This window comes from Mus musculus, chromosome 19 (assembly GCF_000001635.26).
Source record: "Mus musculus strain C57BL/6J chromosome 19, GRCm38.p6 C57BL/6J".
NCBI classification, from domain to species: Eukaryota; Metazoa; Chordata; class Mammalia; order Rodentia; family Muridae; genus Mus; species Mus musculus.
Window position 1 is genome coordinate 52,998,616 of NC_000085.6, and position 15,100 is coordinate 53,013,715.

At 50.7% G+C, this 15,100-nt stretch overlaps 1 protein-coding gene and 1 non-coding gene across 7 annotated transcripts in view; both read right to left on the reverse strand.

Moving 5' to 3' along the window:
- Xpnpep1 (X-prolyl aminopeptidase (aminopeptidase P) 1, soluble) overlaps positions 1 to 15,100 on the reverse strand; it is a 107,384-nt gene that overhangs the window by 67,337 nt on the left and 24,947 nt on the right. For all 6 annotated transcript variants that reach the window (XM_011247158.3, XM_030250761.1, NM_133216.3 and 3 more), the window contains 12 exons: positions 14,784 to 14,888; positions 13,574 to 13,666; positions 13,151 to 13,294; positions 11,453 to 11,548; positions 9,256 to 9,337; positions 7,540 to 7,750; positions 6,149 to 6,238; positions 5,149 to 5,199; positions 4,064 to 4,122; positions 3,859 to 3,936; positions 1,774 to 1,845; positions 537 to 597 (listed from right to left, as the gene is read on the reverse strand). In XM_011247158.3, the coding sequence (XP_011245460.1) occupies positions 537 to 597; positions 1,774 to 1,845; positions 3,859 to 3,936; positions 4,064 to 4,122; positions 5,149 to 5,199; positions 6,149 to 6,238; positions 7,540 to 7,750; positions 9,256 to 9,337; positions 11,453 to 11,548; positions 13,151 to 13,294; positions 13,574 to 13,666; positions 14,784 to 14,888 (1,142 nt within the window). The remainder of the gene's footprint in view (positions 1 to 536; positions 598 to 1,773; positions 1,846 to 3,858; positions 3,937 to 4,063; positions 4,123 to 5,148; positions 5,200 to 6,148; positions 6,239 to 7,539; positions 7,751 to 9,255; positions 9,338 to 11,452; positions 11,549 to 13,150; positions 13,295 to 13,573; positions 13,667 to 14,783; positions 14,889 to 15,100) is intronic.
- Positions 12,041 to 12,141, reverse strand: Mir6407 (microRNA 6407). Its single transcript, NR_105834.1, has one exon. It is a non-coding gene; the product is annotated as a microRNA 6407 (primary transcript).

Below are 15,100 nucleotides of genomic sequence, written 5' to 3' on the forward strand. Positions count from 1 at the left end.
AGCCCAGGACGCAGCCACCGCTGGGCCCATGTCTACTTAAAAGAAACCTGTCCAAGGCCACAGTCAGGAACAGCAGAGATCTAACCTGGGTTCCAGACCCCTGGCAGATCTCTCTCTACCTCGCAGCTCTATGCTACCTTTCTAAATAGTCAAAGCAAAACAAAGTTCCTTGAAAGGGGAGCTGTAAATAGGAATGCTGACCTTGAAAAACTAAGAGGGTGGCTTTCAGAATCTAATTGAGACACTGCCGATCAAGCACACATTTACTACCCAGTCCCCCTGCAGGAGAAGGCCAAAGCTATTTGAAGCTGAACTTGAGCTGCCCTGACCTTAACAGCACGCTTTTAAACTTTCTGCAAATGCCTTACCCACCGATAATTAATGACACAGATCTCATAAACCCGACAAGCCTGACTCCACAAAAAATGAGCGTTTTACTACCCTGCTTATAATTTTTATTTATTTATGCCACCCCGTGATAAAAGCAATGTCCTTTCTAAGAAGGCAGGGAGCCCGGCAATTCTGCCTCCCATTACCTTCTCATAGGCAGTGGGGGTCCCAAAGTGCATGGTCCGGGTGACGTCCGTGGTTCCATCCCTGTCAAAGACAGAGAAAGCAAACAGTTTCCCCAGTTAAAATAACCTTTTCTCAGCCATGAAACGGGGTACATGGAGAAACTATACACACAGCACTGAGCAGCACAGGCCACACCCACTTTGGAAAACGGCTTTCCCTCCAAGGCTAAGCCTTTTTCTCATGAGCCATCATGGGCCCAACTCCCAGACACACACCTGAAGAGGTGTGTCTGTACAAACACTCACACGTGGATCAACTGTGGCAGTGACTGCACAACTCTGCAGATACATAAAACCTAATGTTATACTTTCGGCGGGTGAAGTATATCTTAATACAACTGTTGAAAATAAACCAACCTGGAAGTGCCAAACCAGCTTGCAAGACCAGGAATGGATGCAGCCCTGACAGACACTGTTTTTGGTCCATACAAGGAGCTTTACTCCATGTCAGAGGCATCACTAGGTTATAACTAAGAGCAGAAGACCAAGGACCAGAGGCTGTACCAAGCACTTGTGGCAAGAAAACCAAAATCCTTTTCCTGCTGCTGGAGAGCAATGGAGTACTGAAGAGACCCCAAAACTACCCAGAGGTGCCTCTTAACATACACTAGTTCACACCAAAAATAGAACTTCTAGAATCTTCCTATAAAATTCAGGAAAGACAAAAATTTATACTATGACCAAGTGACCGCCATGTGATCGCAAGGCCAGACTGTGGTCATCCAGTCACTAACTGGCTTCCACGGCAGTGGGGAAGGGCCTTCTGTACACATCACATCCACTCTGGCTCCTTCTTGGGCTCAACAACAAGACCCAGACAGAAACGGAGAGGCGGAGGCAGGTCCATTTCAGATCCGTATGTTCTAAGTTAGCCCGTCTTCCTCAGGCCCCCGGGAGCTGCAAGTAGGAGCTGGCAGACAGCTCTCTGGGATGGAGCAGAAATCTTCACAGGGCCCCAAGGCTCTCTCCCCCTCGAGTGCTCGTTCCATAGTTTACCAGCTGATAGCCATGGACTACCCGGCTCTATCGTCCTTCACGGGAACATTCACAACTGGGCTTTTAAAATGAGAGGTGAAAAACAAGACGAGACGGCAAACACCCGTCAGCAGCCGACGAGGGGTAACAGCTGGGCACACTCAGTTTGCCCCCAACCCCTGGCCGTTCACTCTCAGGCTCTGCAGCAGCCTGGCTCACTTACTTGTACTGAGCACCGGAGTCAATGAGGTAAACCTCGTCCAGGGACAGGGTCCTGTTCGTCTCAGGGACTGGCCTAACAAAGGCAGACAGAATTAGTTATTCCAAAATCGAAATCCCCTGGTAAGTCTGAGCATATAAATACAGCATATAAATACTGTATACCATTTTTTCCTTTCTTTTTTTTTTAGGGGGGTGGGGGTGTATGTGTGTTTCAAGACAGGGTTCCTCTATACAGCCCCGGCTGTCCTAGAACTTGCTCAGTAGACCAGGCTGGCCTCAAACTTAAGAGATCCAACTGTCTCTGCCTCCCCAAATACTGGGGTTACAGGCCTGTACCACTATATCCAACCTCTGTACATTTGTCCTAAAACATATTTAAGTCTGAAATAATTATGCAAAGAACCATTTCCCAATAAATTATAAGCATTAAGCTTACACTATTCAAAGACTTTGCAACCTAGCTTGCCGACCAAGAAAGGGGAACAGAGGAGTAACTGCTTGTGTCTAGAACAGAAACAGTGTTTGAGAGATGACTTTAAAAAGCAGGACACTAAGGAGGCTGAGGCAGGAGGATTACACATTAAGACAGGCCTAAGCTACACAGTGAGGCCCTATCTCAAACAACAAACAGACAACACAAAAAGCAAGCAGTGTAAGCTTGGGTTCCAGGGACAGGAAGCAAACAGCCAAGGCCCATGATCTCAGGACTCCGAACCCTATTCCAGCATCTCTCTGCTAAGAGATCCCACCTTCCCCTGCAGAGAAAGACTGTGTGGGGCCACTCCTACTGCATGGCTCTTTGTGAGAAGGGACCTGCCTTCCCCATCCTATATTCTAGACAGTAGCACTGTGCTGGGGAACGCCCAGAGGGAAGACTGCTCACTCTGAGTTCACCCTCTGTGGGTATCAATCCCTCTCCAGCAATAACAAGACAGTCGGATACTGCCCAGGCCTCTAAGCAGACTCTAACTGCCTGCAATGAAGAAACGCCGAAAGAGGGGCAAAGGGTTTGAAATTGTTCCTGCTCTACCCATATGAAAAACTCCACCATGAAACTCGTCACCCGAGTGAAACCGTTGGGATCTGTGTGTTCCGACAGGAGCATTACTCTTTGGCATCTGTGTGTTGGAACTGAGGCATTAGTGTGAGTGAGTGATGTCGGCACGTCTGTGACTATCTCCCACACACAGCTCTGAAATCTACCCAAGACCAACAGTTCTAAACACCATTATTTAAGAGAGAAAAACCCAGTCCAACTGCAGCCCAGAGACAGCTGAGCGCCCTTTGCGCTACTGCACATGGAAGACAGCACAGCACGGCACAGGATGCCCTACACGGAGCCAAAGTGCTGAGCTGGGGAAGCTGATGCCCGACCTAACTACACTTCTTACGTCGCCACCAGCAGGGCTCAGGCCCTGAGCACAGCAATGTCCCTGAACTCAAGAGTTCAGGGAGCCTCAGCTCTGTGGGTTTGTGGACTCTCACAGATCATGTGCTAAGGAGCAAAGAAAAACAAACAAACAAACAAACAAAACCCCTAGAGTAGGATGCTGGCATCAAGCCAAAGTCCCTGAGAGATGGCTCTGCTGTCCAGCATCTCTCTACGCACATAGTTAGCAGCACAGTTTTTAGATGTCAGCAGCGGTGCTTACATAGGGCAGACCAGGACCCCAAGGGACCCCAGAACGCTAGTCAAGACACGAGGGTTCTGAGCTTCTGTGCCTCAGGAAGGAATGTGGCCGGGTGTGCTCACTGATCCCTGTAATCTCGGGCTGAGGCAGGGGGATCATCACAAGGCTGATGCCAGGCTAGGCTATGTAGTAAGTGCCGGGCCAGCCTGAGCTACAAAGTGAAAGTCTATCGCAAAAGAAACTGAATAGCAGCAAACAAGGAAGAGGAGAGTCCTAAAAGGTGGAGACTTGAGGACTCAGAGGGGGCGAGGCCTCTGGGATCTTATCTCCCACTCCAGACTCCACAGACAAATGGGTGGACTCGAGACCTCTGGGAAAACTGTCTCCCCTGCTCAGACTCCTGTGCAGAGGCAAATGCAAGGCCAGGCCTGTGCTGCTCCATCTGCATGCCTTACGCGTAGTGGATGATGGCGCCGTTGGGTCCCGTGCTGGAAATCGTTGGGAAGCTCAGATCCACAAAGTCAGCCTGCTGCCTGGAACACAGACAAGAGCAGAGTCTCTGGAAGGTCTGCACTGAGCTGGGAACTAAGGCCCTCCCCGCACACTCAGCTGGCCAAGGAGTCAGCACAAGGTCCCTGGGCCTCCTCATCAGACACTTACCTTCGAAATTCCTCGGCCTTGTCAGCCGCAGAGATCTCCGTAACGCCACCTTTGGGAACCTGCAAGAAAAAAAAAGTGCTTAGCAATCATCGGAGTCACTCGTGTTCCAGACCCGTGAAAGAGGTTCCTTAGACAGCCGACTTGTGCTCAGTTCTCACACCCGGAGGGCCCACTCTTCAGGATACATTGTGTCTCCTCTCTAACAGGGAGGGAACTCTGGCAGGCTCCCAGCACAGCTGTGTAAAGTGGAAGGGTTTCTAGCCACTTAATGTTTCACGGGACTCTTCTGTCACAGCACCATATAATACCCAAACCTGGCAAAATGTACTGCATCTAAGTTTAGAATTGAAAAGCATCCCCTACTAAAGGCAAGTAGGGCCGGAGGAATGAAACAGGCAAAGATAGCACAGGGCTGTAACAAAGGGAGAAGAAAGAAGATCAACCAGCCACAGAAGAATAGCTAAGTAAGACGATCTGGCCGCTGGACGCAGCGCAGTCACCGCCCGGATCTTTTCTTCAGACTGCGAAGCCCATGGCCAGTGCTCACACTACATGTTCACACAAGGGTAAAATACACAAGCCACAAAAACCTAGCTGTAACCACAAGGAAAACAAAATGACTTGCAAAGACCAAACGGCTGAAGCGTGGAGAAACTGTGGCCACACTAGAAGACATGAGGAGAGCCCACTCTTGCCAGGACCAGCAGCTCCTCGTCATTTAAAGGGAGAATGAGGCTATTTAATAGCAGCACAAAGAAACCAACCTCTTGTCCGCTCCAGGTATGGGTGGGAAATTAATGGCCAAGAGTCGATTTAATGTAAAAAGTTTTATGGTTTAAAGTTCAAACAACTCACACCAAGCGAGCGTCCTCCCAACACACCCAGCTGACCTGTGACTTGGGAGGGCCACCTTCCCTAGCCCCTTCTTTATGACTCTCTAACACGGATGCACAGACTTATAGAACACAGTGCCACAGAAAACACTAAGATCGGATGAACGCGTTAGGCCACAGGAGCCCAGGAAGGCCACGGCTGTGCCATAGAGTGCTTTTACAGCCACGTGTTCAACGAAGATAAGAACCAACCTCTTGCTCCAGCCAGTTGAAGAGTTCGCAGAGGGCAACGGCATCTTTAATCTGCGAAAACCACAGAGTTGGGTAATGAGATTCAGGTCCCAGTCCCATGGTGGTCTCACACACACACACACACACACACACACACACACACACACACACATATACACACACACCCCACACTCTCCACAGCAGCCCTCCAGCTTCCATGCTGTGGTGGAGTTCCTGGAAGCCTTCTGTAGCACTTCCCATTACTGGGCCAGAAGGCTGCCCAGCTCTTCATCAGCTGAGGCTCAGTCAGGAGGAGTTCCACTGAGCACACAGACAGCTCCTCTAACCAGTGAACTCCCACCCTGCACGGGCCAGGAATGACAGACTATGGTCAGTCTCTGTCACCCTCAGATCTTGCTAGCCTCACCTTCTGCCTGATTCTTCTTCTTTCTCATTACACCACAGCCCCACCACCCTGTACACTGCATGGGGGCGGGGAGCACGTAGGGTGCGTGCGTGTGTGCGTGCGTGCGTGCACGCATGTAACGTTTATAGGTGTTTTGCTTGCACGGGTGGCCATGCACTGTGTGCCCAGCGCCCACAGAGGTGAGACAATAGCATCAGATCTCCTGGGACTAGAATTACAGAAAGTTATGAGTTGGCATATGTGCTGGGATTGAACCTGTGACCACCAAAAGAGCAGCCAGTGCTCTTAACCATCTCTTCAGCCTGCTTTCTTTGTATTTTGTGTTGTATTTCACAAAATTTTAATACATTCAATTTTATTGTTTTTCGTTTTTGAAATAGGTCCCACTATATAAGCTGATACTCAAATTCACAATCCTCCTGCCTTAGATTCACAAGTAGCTAGGATTTCATGCCTACATGCCCAACACAATCATTTCATGCTCCCACTGACTCTGGAAAACCTGAGGACGTAGGCCCAGGGCCAGAGAGGGGGAGAGCACGGGGTCCTTCTGACCACCCCCACCCTGTCTCCCACCCCAGCCACTCGACTCACGTGAGCCCGCCTCATGCCGTCCGACTCAGCGGAGTTCTTCACGGCTTTGGCAATGCAGATGGGTGTGTAAGGCATACAGCAGCGGTGATCCTAGGGCAAGACACAGAAGATGAGCAACAGGCTGCTCGGCGGCCGGCAGATGAATCACACAGTCTGAGACAACCCATTTGAAGGGCCTCTGCTCGGAACCTGTGCCCTGCAGTCCTGTCACGGCAGCTGATGCTCGGACGTGTTCAGCACAGCGTGAGTTCACCCACAGTAAGTTAAACCCATCAGTGAGACATCCTCCTCTAAGCCGCGCTCTTTGATGCTACTAGGACTGCGTCCCAAGCCTTGTAGCGATGACTGGAGTTCACTATCCTCTCAGAGCTAACCAAAACAACTCTACCTCTGAAAAAGGGATCGGGAGGAGGGGGGTGACCTGCAAAAAAAAGGACTCCTGCTCTCTCCCCACTTCTCCCTGTGATCACCCTCAGCTGCTTCCTCACCTTGAGTCTGAAGGGCTGACCCTTCCCTGGTGCAGAATAAATCAGAGCCCAGCCCTGTGTGAACTTGAAGGGGTTCAGCACACCTGACACTGGCTCAGAGCTCCTCAAATTGTGCGCATTCTCCGCCCCTCCCCCTAAACTCCCCTCATGTAGCAGGGAAAGCAAGAGTGCTGAGTGACTGCAGTAGACCAGACACAGCGTAGATCAGGCAGCAGGGATGCTAACGAGCAGCTCCACTCATCAACCAAGGGCCCAGCCCAAGAGCAGAAAAAGCCCAGTGAAGGGGTCTCGGCTTGGGTCCTGCCACAGACTCTAACTAAGTGGATCAACAGGTGTTGGCCCAGCAAGGACTCGTGAAGGGCAAGGCTGTCACTGCCATGTGATCCTAAGACAAATCCTCCAACCCCAGATCTCTCTGGGCCTCAAAACTCTAAGCCTCAAACACAGGGCAGGAGATGAGGCTTGTGCTGAGATGTGTACCCCAAATTCAGGTTCCTGTGGCGTTTGCCGAGACGTGTACCCCAAAATTCAGGTTCCTGTGTGCCTTTACCATGGCTGTTCAGCCCCTACACGAACCTTACTGGTTAGGTACTTTATCTGAAAGCATTTCCAGACTCTATACTTAGAGCTTCTTTACTCAGCCCGCTAACTGCTGTTAAGACAGATACATTTAGGTAAGCCTAAAGCATTACTGTGTGCCATCCAAGATCATCTCTCACACCACACCCCAGAGACGTGGGCCTAAAGAGTTTACAGAGCCTCATCCGCCCCACTCTAGGCTCCAGCTCTGGGCTCACCGGCAGACCACAGGTCAAAGCCCAGATCTCTGTTTCAGCTCTTTACAACATCAGAACCACAAAGGCGCTAGCGCCGTTCAGATGGGGCAGACTGAGGGCCACTCACCTTGGGGATGGCCTCGCTCACAGCGTAGCTGGCCTTGTCACTGACCCACACTTTCTCCCTCGGGGACAGGTCAGCACACAGGGCCTTGAGCTCACTCAGGATGGACTTGTATGGCAGGACCTGGATTCTGTATTCCGCCTCCAGGCCCAAGTCAAGCAGCAGGTGCTGCTTCACGCCCGGCGCGTCGACGCGGTCCCCGTCAATGAAGAGCCTGCGGGGGGCCAGCGGTGGGTCCCAGGAAAGGAAGGCACGTGAGTAGAGCATACTCAAGGCTCACCCCACTCTCAAGACAAAGGAGGACACGCTGTTCCTTTCCCAAGATTCCTCCTAACGCCCCACCCCACGCACCACGATGCTCACCTACCCTCTCACTTTTGATTCACTGCACTTTTTTCTTTCTCTAGCCATCTCCTCTTACACACCCAGGACAGCTCCTAACGGGATGGTCCCACACTTACATGCCTGAATCCTTCAGGGAAAGGAGAGCTCAGCTTCTCAAGTATAACCCAGGGTCCTGACACTCATGCTAGCATCTACCACCAGCCCCAACACAGTTTACAGTCAATAAATGGGATGCCCAAATATCAGTAAGGTACAGTGATAAATACGTGGAAGAGTGTTATGATGAAACCCACTATTTTACACAATAAGTTAAAAAAAAAAACTGAAAAGAAATAAGAATGGTTTTGTTGTTGTTGTTGCTGCTACTGCTATTGCTGCTGCTGCTGGTGGTGGGTAGGTGGTTGGTTGGTTGGTAGGTAGATAGTTTTTTGAGACAGGGTCTCACTTTGTAGCACTAGCTGTCCTAGAACTATAAAGACCATGTTGATCTCAAACTCACAGATATCTGCCTACCTCTGCCTCCTGAGAACTGGAATTAAAGATGTGTGCAGACTAGTCCCTGCTCTAATTAAGTTTTAACTGTCAACTTGACACAGCCTACCACCATCTGAGAAGTGCAAATGAGCTAAGGGACTGTCCAAAAAGATTGGCCAGTGGGCAAATCTCTGGAGAATTGTCTTGGTTCAACTGATACAGGAGGGCCCAGCCCACTGCAGGTGGCACCATTCCCTAGGCAGGCGATTCTGTGCTGTATAAGAAAGCCAGATAAGCAAGGGCCTTCTTCAAGCTCCTGTTTGAGTTCCTGCCCTGGTTCCCCTCAACGATGGACTACGGAATGGAAGTTTAAGTCAAGTTTATCCTTTCCTCCCCTACGTGACTTCTACTCAGAGTGTTCTATCACAAGAGAACAGAATCCCATCCAATAGAAAGACAATGAAAGCCTGAAAGCAGTGCTCTGAAGTGATCCCTGGCAGGTCAACAGAGCAGAGACCAGGATCCCCCACGTCACTGCTGGCCTTTAGGACGCCTGGGGTCCAGAACCACACAGCTGAGCCTAGACGGCTCCCTCTGCACTGCCTTCTGGGAAACCTGAAACCTGTGTGGCCTGGGCAAGATCACACAGCAGGAACCTCATGAAGAACCTATGTTCTGATAGGCTCGTGTACTTATTTCTCAGTCTCGTGTTACTATAAATACTTCTGTGGATTTCAAGACATTTAGAGGTTTGGAGGGAAGAAGGCAGGATAAAAATAAACACCTGTCAGGGCAGACAAGGACAAAAGGACAAAGCGGGAGTTGCGTGGTGAGAAAGCAGCTATAGTAACGGCGGGGCGAGGACCAGGAAGGGGAGCCTGGGTGAGAGAGGACACTTACATGATCGTCTCTAGGCCTACGATCGCATAGGAGAAAAACACAGGATTGTGTTCCACATCTGACCCGCGGAGATTGAACAGCCCTAAAAAGGAAAGCATTTTCTTAAAAATAGTTTCTGTCAGCTGCCTGGCTCCCAGATCAAGCTTAACAGGTAGGTTTTGGGGGAGGGAAGAGTTTCTGCATAGAAATTCAGCTCCTATCAAAGGATTCCACATCTCTCAGAAAGGAGGGAGGGACCTTACACAGGGCTCCAAATCTCTGGAAAATTGTCTTGGTTGTCTTGGAGCTGTAGCTGCTGGGTTCTGCCACCTGAGGGCACCAGAACTGTTCCCTAGTTGGCCATGATGCAAGCCGAGGAGGGAGCAAGATCAGAAAACCCTAACCAGTGTCCCCCTAAGAGCTGAAACTGCTAACCTAGTTGTGGGCACCTGCCAAGCTCAGTGCTGCTGCACTACAAATTCTGGCACCACCACCACCACCCCCCGCCCCAACAAATATAAGGAGGACACAGCATTCTTTCCATTCCAAAACAAAGACCTAGGACAGAAAGACGGAGGTGGTGACCTAGAGACCCCGCTGCGCTCCATGGACACAGAGCTTCAGTAGTGAGTCAGGAGTCTGTGGTTGAGCCACACAGGGCTGTTACTCAGCTGGGTGGAGGGCCTGGCCCGAGCCAGGCCCAGAGTCTGATGAGGTCACCAAACACTTGAGAAGCCTGGTGGACAAGCAGCCTGTACAGGTCTGGTCCTGGCTGCCAGCTCTAATGCTTGCTCTTACAGATAAGAGAGCAAAAGGGCCAAGTACAAAAGGCTGCTGCCTGTATGCTAAAATAATGGCTCCTCAAGGAAAAGCAGGAAGGCTTAACCTCATGCTGACTCCTTTTCGGTTTCTTATGTTTTGGAGACAAGGTCTCATTGTATAGCCCTAGACAGCCTGGAACGTGTTACATAGTCCAGGCTGCCCGAGAACTCAGATTCGCCTGCCTCTACCTCCCAAGTGCTGGGTTAGAGGCGTGCGCCCCACATCAAGCTTACTACAAGCTTACTACCTTCTTCTGAAAGGAAAAAACTGTAGGGCTGCTGACATGTGACGGAATGGATGTGCCAAAAGTCCTGCCACATGCTCACCCTTACACTCACAAGACTACCCGCAAAGTCACCCAGAAATAGGAAGACGAGAATCATCAGAAACTAAGAAGTGTATGAGCCATGGTCCTGATAAGAATATCATAATAACTTATAGAGAAACTGGAAATAGCCCAGAGGCCTCCATATGGAAACTGTTAGGCAGAGTGGAGTTTAACCATTTGATGGAATTGTCAATGCTTAAATTACATTTCTGTTTGTTCCCAGCGTGCTGACACATTTAAACACCAGGCGGAATGAATGACAGACACACAGAAATGTCAACAGTGGTCATCACTAGGGAGCAGGACTCAGAGAAGAATATTCCTCAGTGGCCTTGTTTTCCTTCTACTTCCTCTGCCCTTCGCAGTTTTTCCTAAATGGCAACATATTTGTCTTATATTCAAGGGGAGAAAGCACTTTGGTGTGTTTTTCCCTCTGACGCAGGGTTAGTGAGAGACAACAATCACAGATGTCTGACAAAGCCTGTGGAATGGAAGAGGCAGGGCATCCCAGGGTGGGCTTTCTTTCTCTAGTGGGGAGATAAAACACAAAAGCCTCTTCCAGTCAGAGCAAGACAGGAGGGAGCATTTCAGTCAGGCTCCTCAGACTCTGGAAGATGACAGATTTTTGAACAACTGCACAGGGCAAGGGTGGTGGAAAGTCAGAAGATTAAGGGAAAGGGCCTAAAGACTGCTCAGTTCTTAGGTTTTCTGAGGTAAAAACTTTACTAGAATATTCTCTCTGTGAAGACCTTAGAAACGATGTAAGTATAAAGAGAGGGCAACACAGAAAGTGTTTAGGAGAAATATTCTTCCTCAGAGAAGTCACAGTCCTTCAGACTGTGAGGCCAGAGACAGGCATCACACAAGGGTTTGCCAGGAGCCCCTGGCTGTGCACTGCCCACCTGGAATGCTTCCTCCCCTGTGTTAGCTGGCATCTGCTCTCTGGTTTCAGGACACTGCTGCAAACTGCCTCACCATTCAGAGAGCTGAATGGCAGGAACACACAGACTCCCAGAGGCCCAAGGAGGAGATCTGGTAATGCCTCCGCCGTGGAACCGGAGTACTCACATGCAATCTCGTCTAGGGCTGTGACTACAAACCACGCGATGCTCCTCTCTGCCATTTTCAACCGGAGGTCTGCAACCTTCTCCTTCCACGAGATGCCTGCAAGGAACAATGTGCTTCTGACGCCTCTGTGATCCCGGGAGGCCAGAAGCCGAGTGAAAAGGCTTACGCCAAACACTCTTACACAGTACCACTTCTTACGGCAAGCACGCAGCCTGTCCATCCCTTCAGAAGAACTCTGCCAAGTCACCTGACTGCCATGAGCCCTGACTGCCTCACCAGGAACATGTTTATCCCACAGATGCCCACGAAGCATCTAGACTTGCCAGGCACGGGTATCTACCAGGGTCTTACTGCTCGGGGCAGTTATGGCTCCGGACATACCCAGGTCTCCTCAGAGGACTTCATCCACAGGGCTGCACATACAGTTAGAGCAGAGATCAAGTGCACTCCTATATATAGGCTGGTGTGACTGGGCTATGTGGATACCGCTCTCCAGCAGGGGACTTCACCTCTGAAACTCACTTTACATTTCCTGGGCCAGAAGACTTGGGGCTAAGACCAAAGAGTCCCTGCTGCAGCCTGACTCACTGTGAATATTACTTCCAAATGACACTTGCCCTGTCAGGGACAGCCAAGGCTTCCCTGCTGCTCCCCAGAATGCAATGTGGCACCCGAGGAAGTCACCTCACCACAGGAGCATCTGTTAACTTAGCATCTCACTAGCTATCTATGAACAAGGTAGGCACTCCTATGTGGCATACCTAGCACTAGCAGTGTCCTGAACACTCAAGGCATGCAACTGTTTACAAAACAGAAACTTTGGCGGCAGCAGCATCAGAGATCTCCTTCGGCAACAGGCCAGAGGCTCTATTTCATTTACAAACAATTTCAACCACATTGATGGAAAATACTAAGCTGACCCCAGGCCACTCGCCCTACCCATCCTCCCCCAATAGACCACACCCTCCAGTGAGGGTGTCACACAGGAAAACAAGCCAGGGGCTGCCCACAACCACAGACTGCTTTGAAGATCAGCCTGGGAATGCTGTTTAGAACTTAGCCCAGTGTCTGAGCTATGATACTTTCTTCCCAGGACCCCTCTGGCAATCTGCCTACATTCCAGCCGTTCCCCCATCCATCCACCTCCCTGTTCCTACAGCAAGGCCCTCCCCGCAGCCCCACCTCCAGTCTCCTTCCACCCTTCACTGTCTCCACTGATCCGCACTTTCTTCTCCCACAAAAGCTCGGCAGCCCATGCTGCTCACATACTCTCACAGGCCAGGAGACGGCCACACCAAAACTTCTACTCCGTAAGGTGCAAGACACTGAGGCCTGGAAGGCGGCCCTATAAGTGCTACAAGAGAGGAACAGGGTCAGGAGGTGCTACACCCAATGCCAGACCCAGAAGAGTGGTAGTGAGAGCTGCCAACCAGGGAAAAGCTTCGGTATTCCCACCAGAGGAGCTCTGCCACCACAGACCAAGCCAAAGGAAGCGGCAAGCAGGTAGCAAAAGGCAGAAGGCACTAAAGCCCCGCCTTATCAACTGGCCCTCTACGCCAGCTGAGGCAGAGTCCTGTGGTAATGCCAGAGACCTGTGCTGGTGACAAGGTTGCGTACAATGGGATCTACCAACTCCATACCAGGGTCTTTAATATGGCCAGCAAGGCAGGGTCTCAGGGTCACAGCTATGGCTCTGACCTGTATAATCCAGGCCCAGTGTGAGGAGGGGCTTGCAAGGGCGCTCCGGCCGGTCTGTCCAGATCTTGTCCACAAGGTTCTCCTTCACAGGCACGAGGTGGTGACCAGCACTTCGCAGTACCTTGGCCATCTTCTTCCAGTAATCTGAAGAAAAACATATGGCCGGCCACAAAATGAACACTCATTTCACCTAAGGCAAATAGCAGGGCTCGGGCCAGGCTCTTCTGGAAGGTATTCCTCAGTGCCAGGCATGCAGAATGAAGACCATCATGGCCTTCCCTGCCTGTCCCAGAAACATCTTCTTAGCTGACCCTCGATTGTGACATCAAGTCACATTGAGTCCCAGTGGCCCCAGATCCCAGTAGCAAACAGGGAGGATATACAGAGGTGTCCCAGAAGGCTGGGAAGGACCAAGTCACTCACCTGTGGGAATGATGAGGGGGTCCACACCAACCCTGGATCCTTCTGGAAGCACACTCACCAGCCAGTCCTCCTGAGTTGGTGTGTCTTTCAGACCTAGGAGGACAGAACAGCTAAGTGCTCTCCCTTCACATACAAGGCCAAGAGCACAGAGCAAAGCCCCTGCCCACAGCCAGCCTCTGACTGGAGGACTGAGCCTAAGTCTTGGCTACAAAAAGTCTTTCTGGGGATTCCAAGTGGTGCACACAGGAGCCTACCGCAACCTTGGGGCTCCCTACCACAATGGACAGACAGCTTCTTCCTTCTACAAGACGACGATAAATAATAAGCAACCTCCAAGAGAACTAGAACAGTTTCTAGAGGTCAGTTTTCCTTTAATCCAGCCAGTATTTTGGGGACAACGTTTTTTAAAACCAATGAGATTTCTGCTAAACAGTTAACATCCTGGCACCGAGCACGCCTGTTCAGAGTTAAAGCCCGTGCCTTCTGGGGGCTTTCTCTGCTAACTTCTGACAGACAGGAAGCTCAATGGTTTATAAAGCTCAGGACTCCCAGTCCTTACAAACTGCAGGCTGGCTCGGAACTTTATTTTGCGATTTGACTCTTTCCCATTTTTTTTTAAACAAACCACTAAATAAGCCACTCTATTAACAAAGTTTTCCTTGGAAGTCCTGGTGTAACATCTGTAGGATGGAGTCACATGACTTCCCAGCAGCCAGATCTTTGGCAAAACCCTAGGGCTGTGTCACTCACGGGCAGTGATAAATCCTGCAGAACCTCTCTACACTGTAGCACACCTGAGGAATGGGAGACAGGACACGGGAGCGGCACTGAGAGGGGACAGGGAGCCACCCCACACCATAGACCTGACATACTCCCACTTCCATAGGAGACGGAACACACTTTACTGCTCTCACCCTACTCTAGTGTTACCAGACCCGACAGCTTCAGCCTGCAGACCCCAAAGTCGGTTTCTCTCTGCAAACTGAAGCTGGGAATTTTGAACCTTGGCTCTTCTAAAAGTGAGTATACATTGGTGTGTACAAAACAGCATAGTGGTTTTTTGTTTTTCCTTGGCTTTTCAAAGGATCCAAGATGTCAGGAGAAGCACTAAGATCCTGGGTCCCCAAAGCATTCTACCAGCCCTGCCCAGACCATGTAAGTTCTGCCAGGGGGGCTGGCCCCTGCTTCTACCCACCCATCTTCTACCCACCCATCTTCATGAGAGTCCAGTTGTTGTCCATCTGTTTGGCAGCCTGGAGGAAGTAGCGCCCGTCAGTCCACATGGCCGCATGCTCCTCCGTGATGATGGCTGTGCCTAGAGCAAAGCAGCAAGAAGAGAGAAGGTTTCTGACCACCACTGAGAGTCTGTATGAAGACAGTAGTAGGCAGGCCAGGCCAGTGAGGCGCACAGGAGTCCTAGACTCCAAGGAAACGCCTGGTCAGAGACTGACTACAGCTCAAGGCAGACTCTCTCAGAGCAGTCCTGAAGCCTAGATGACCAGGATGCTGGTCTCCACACACGTGCAG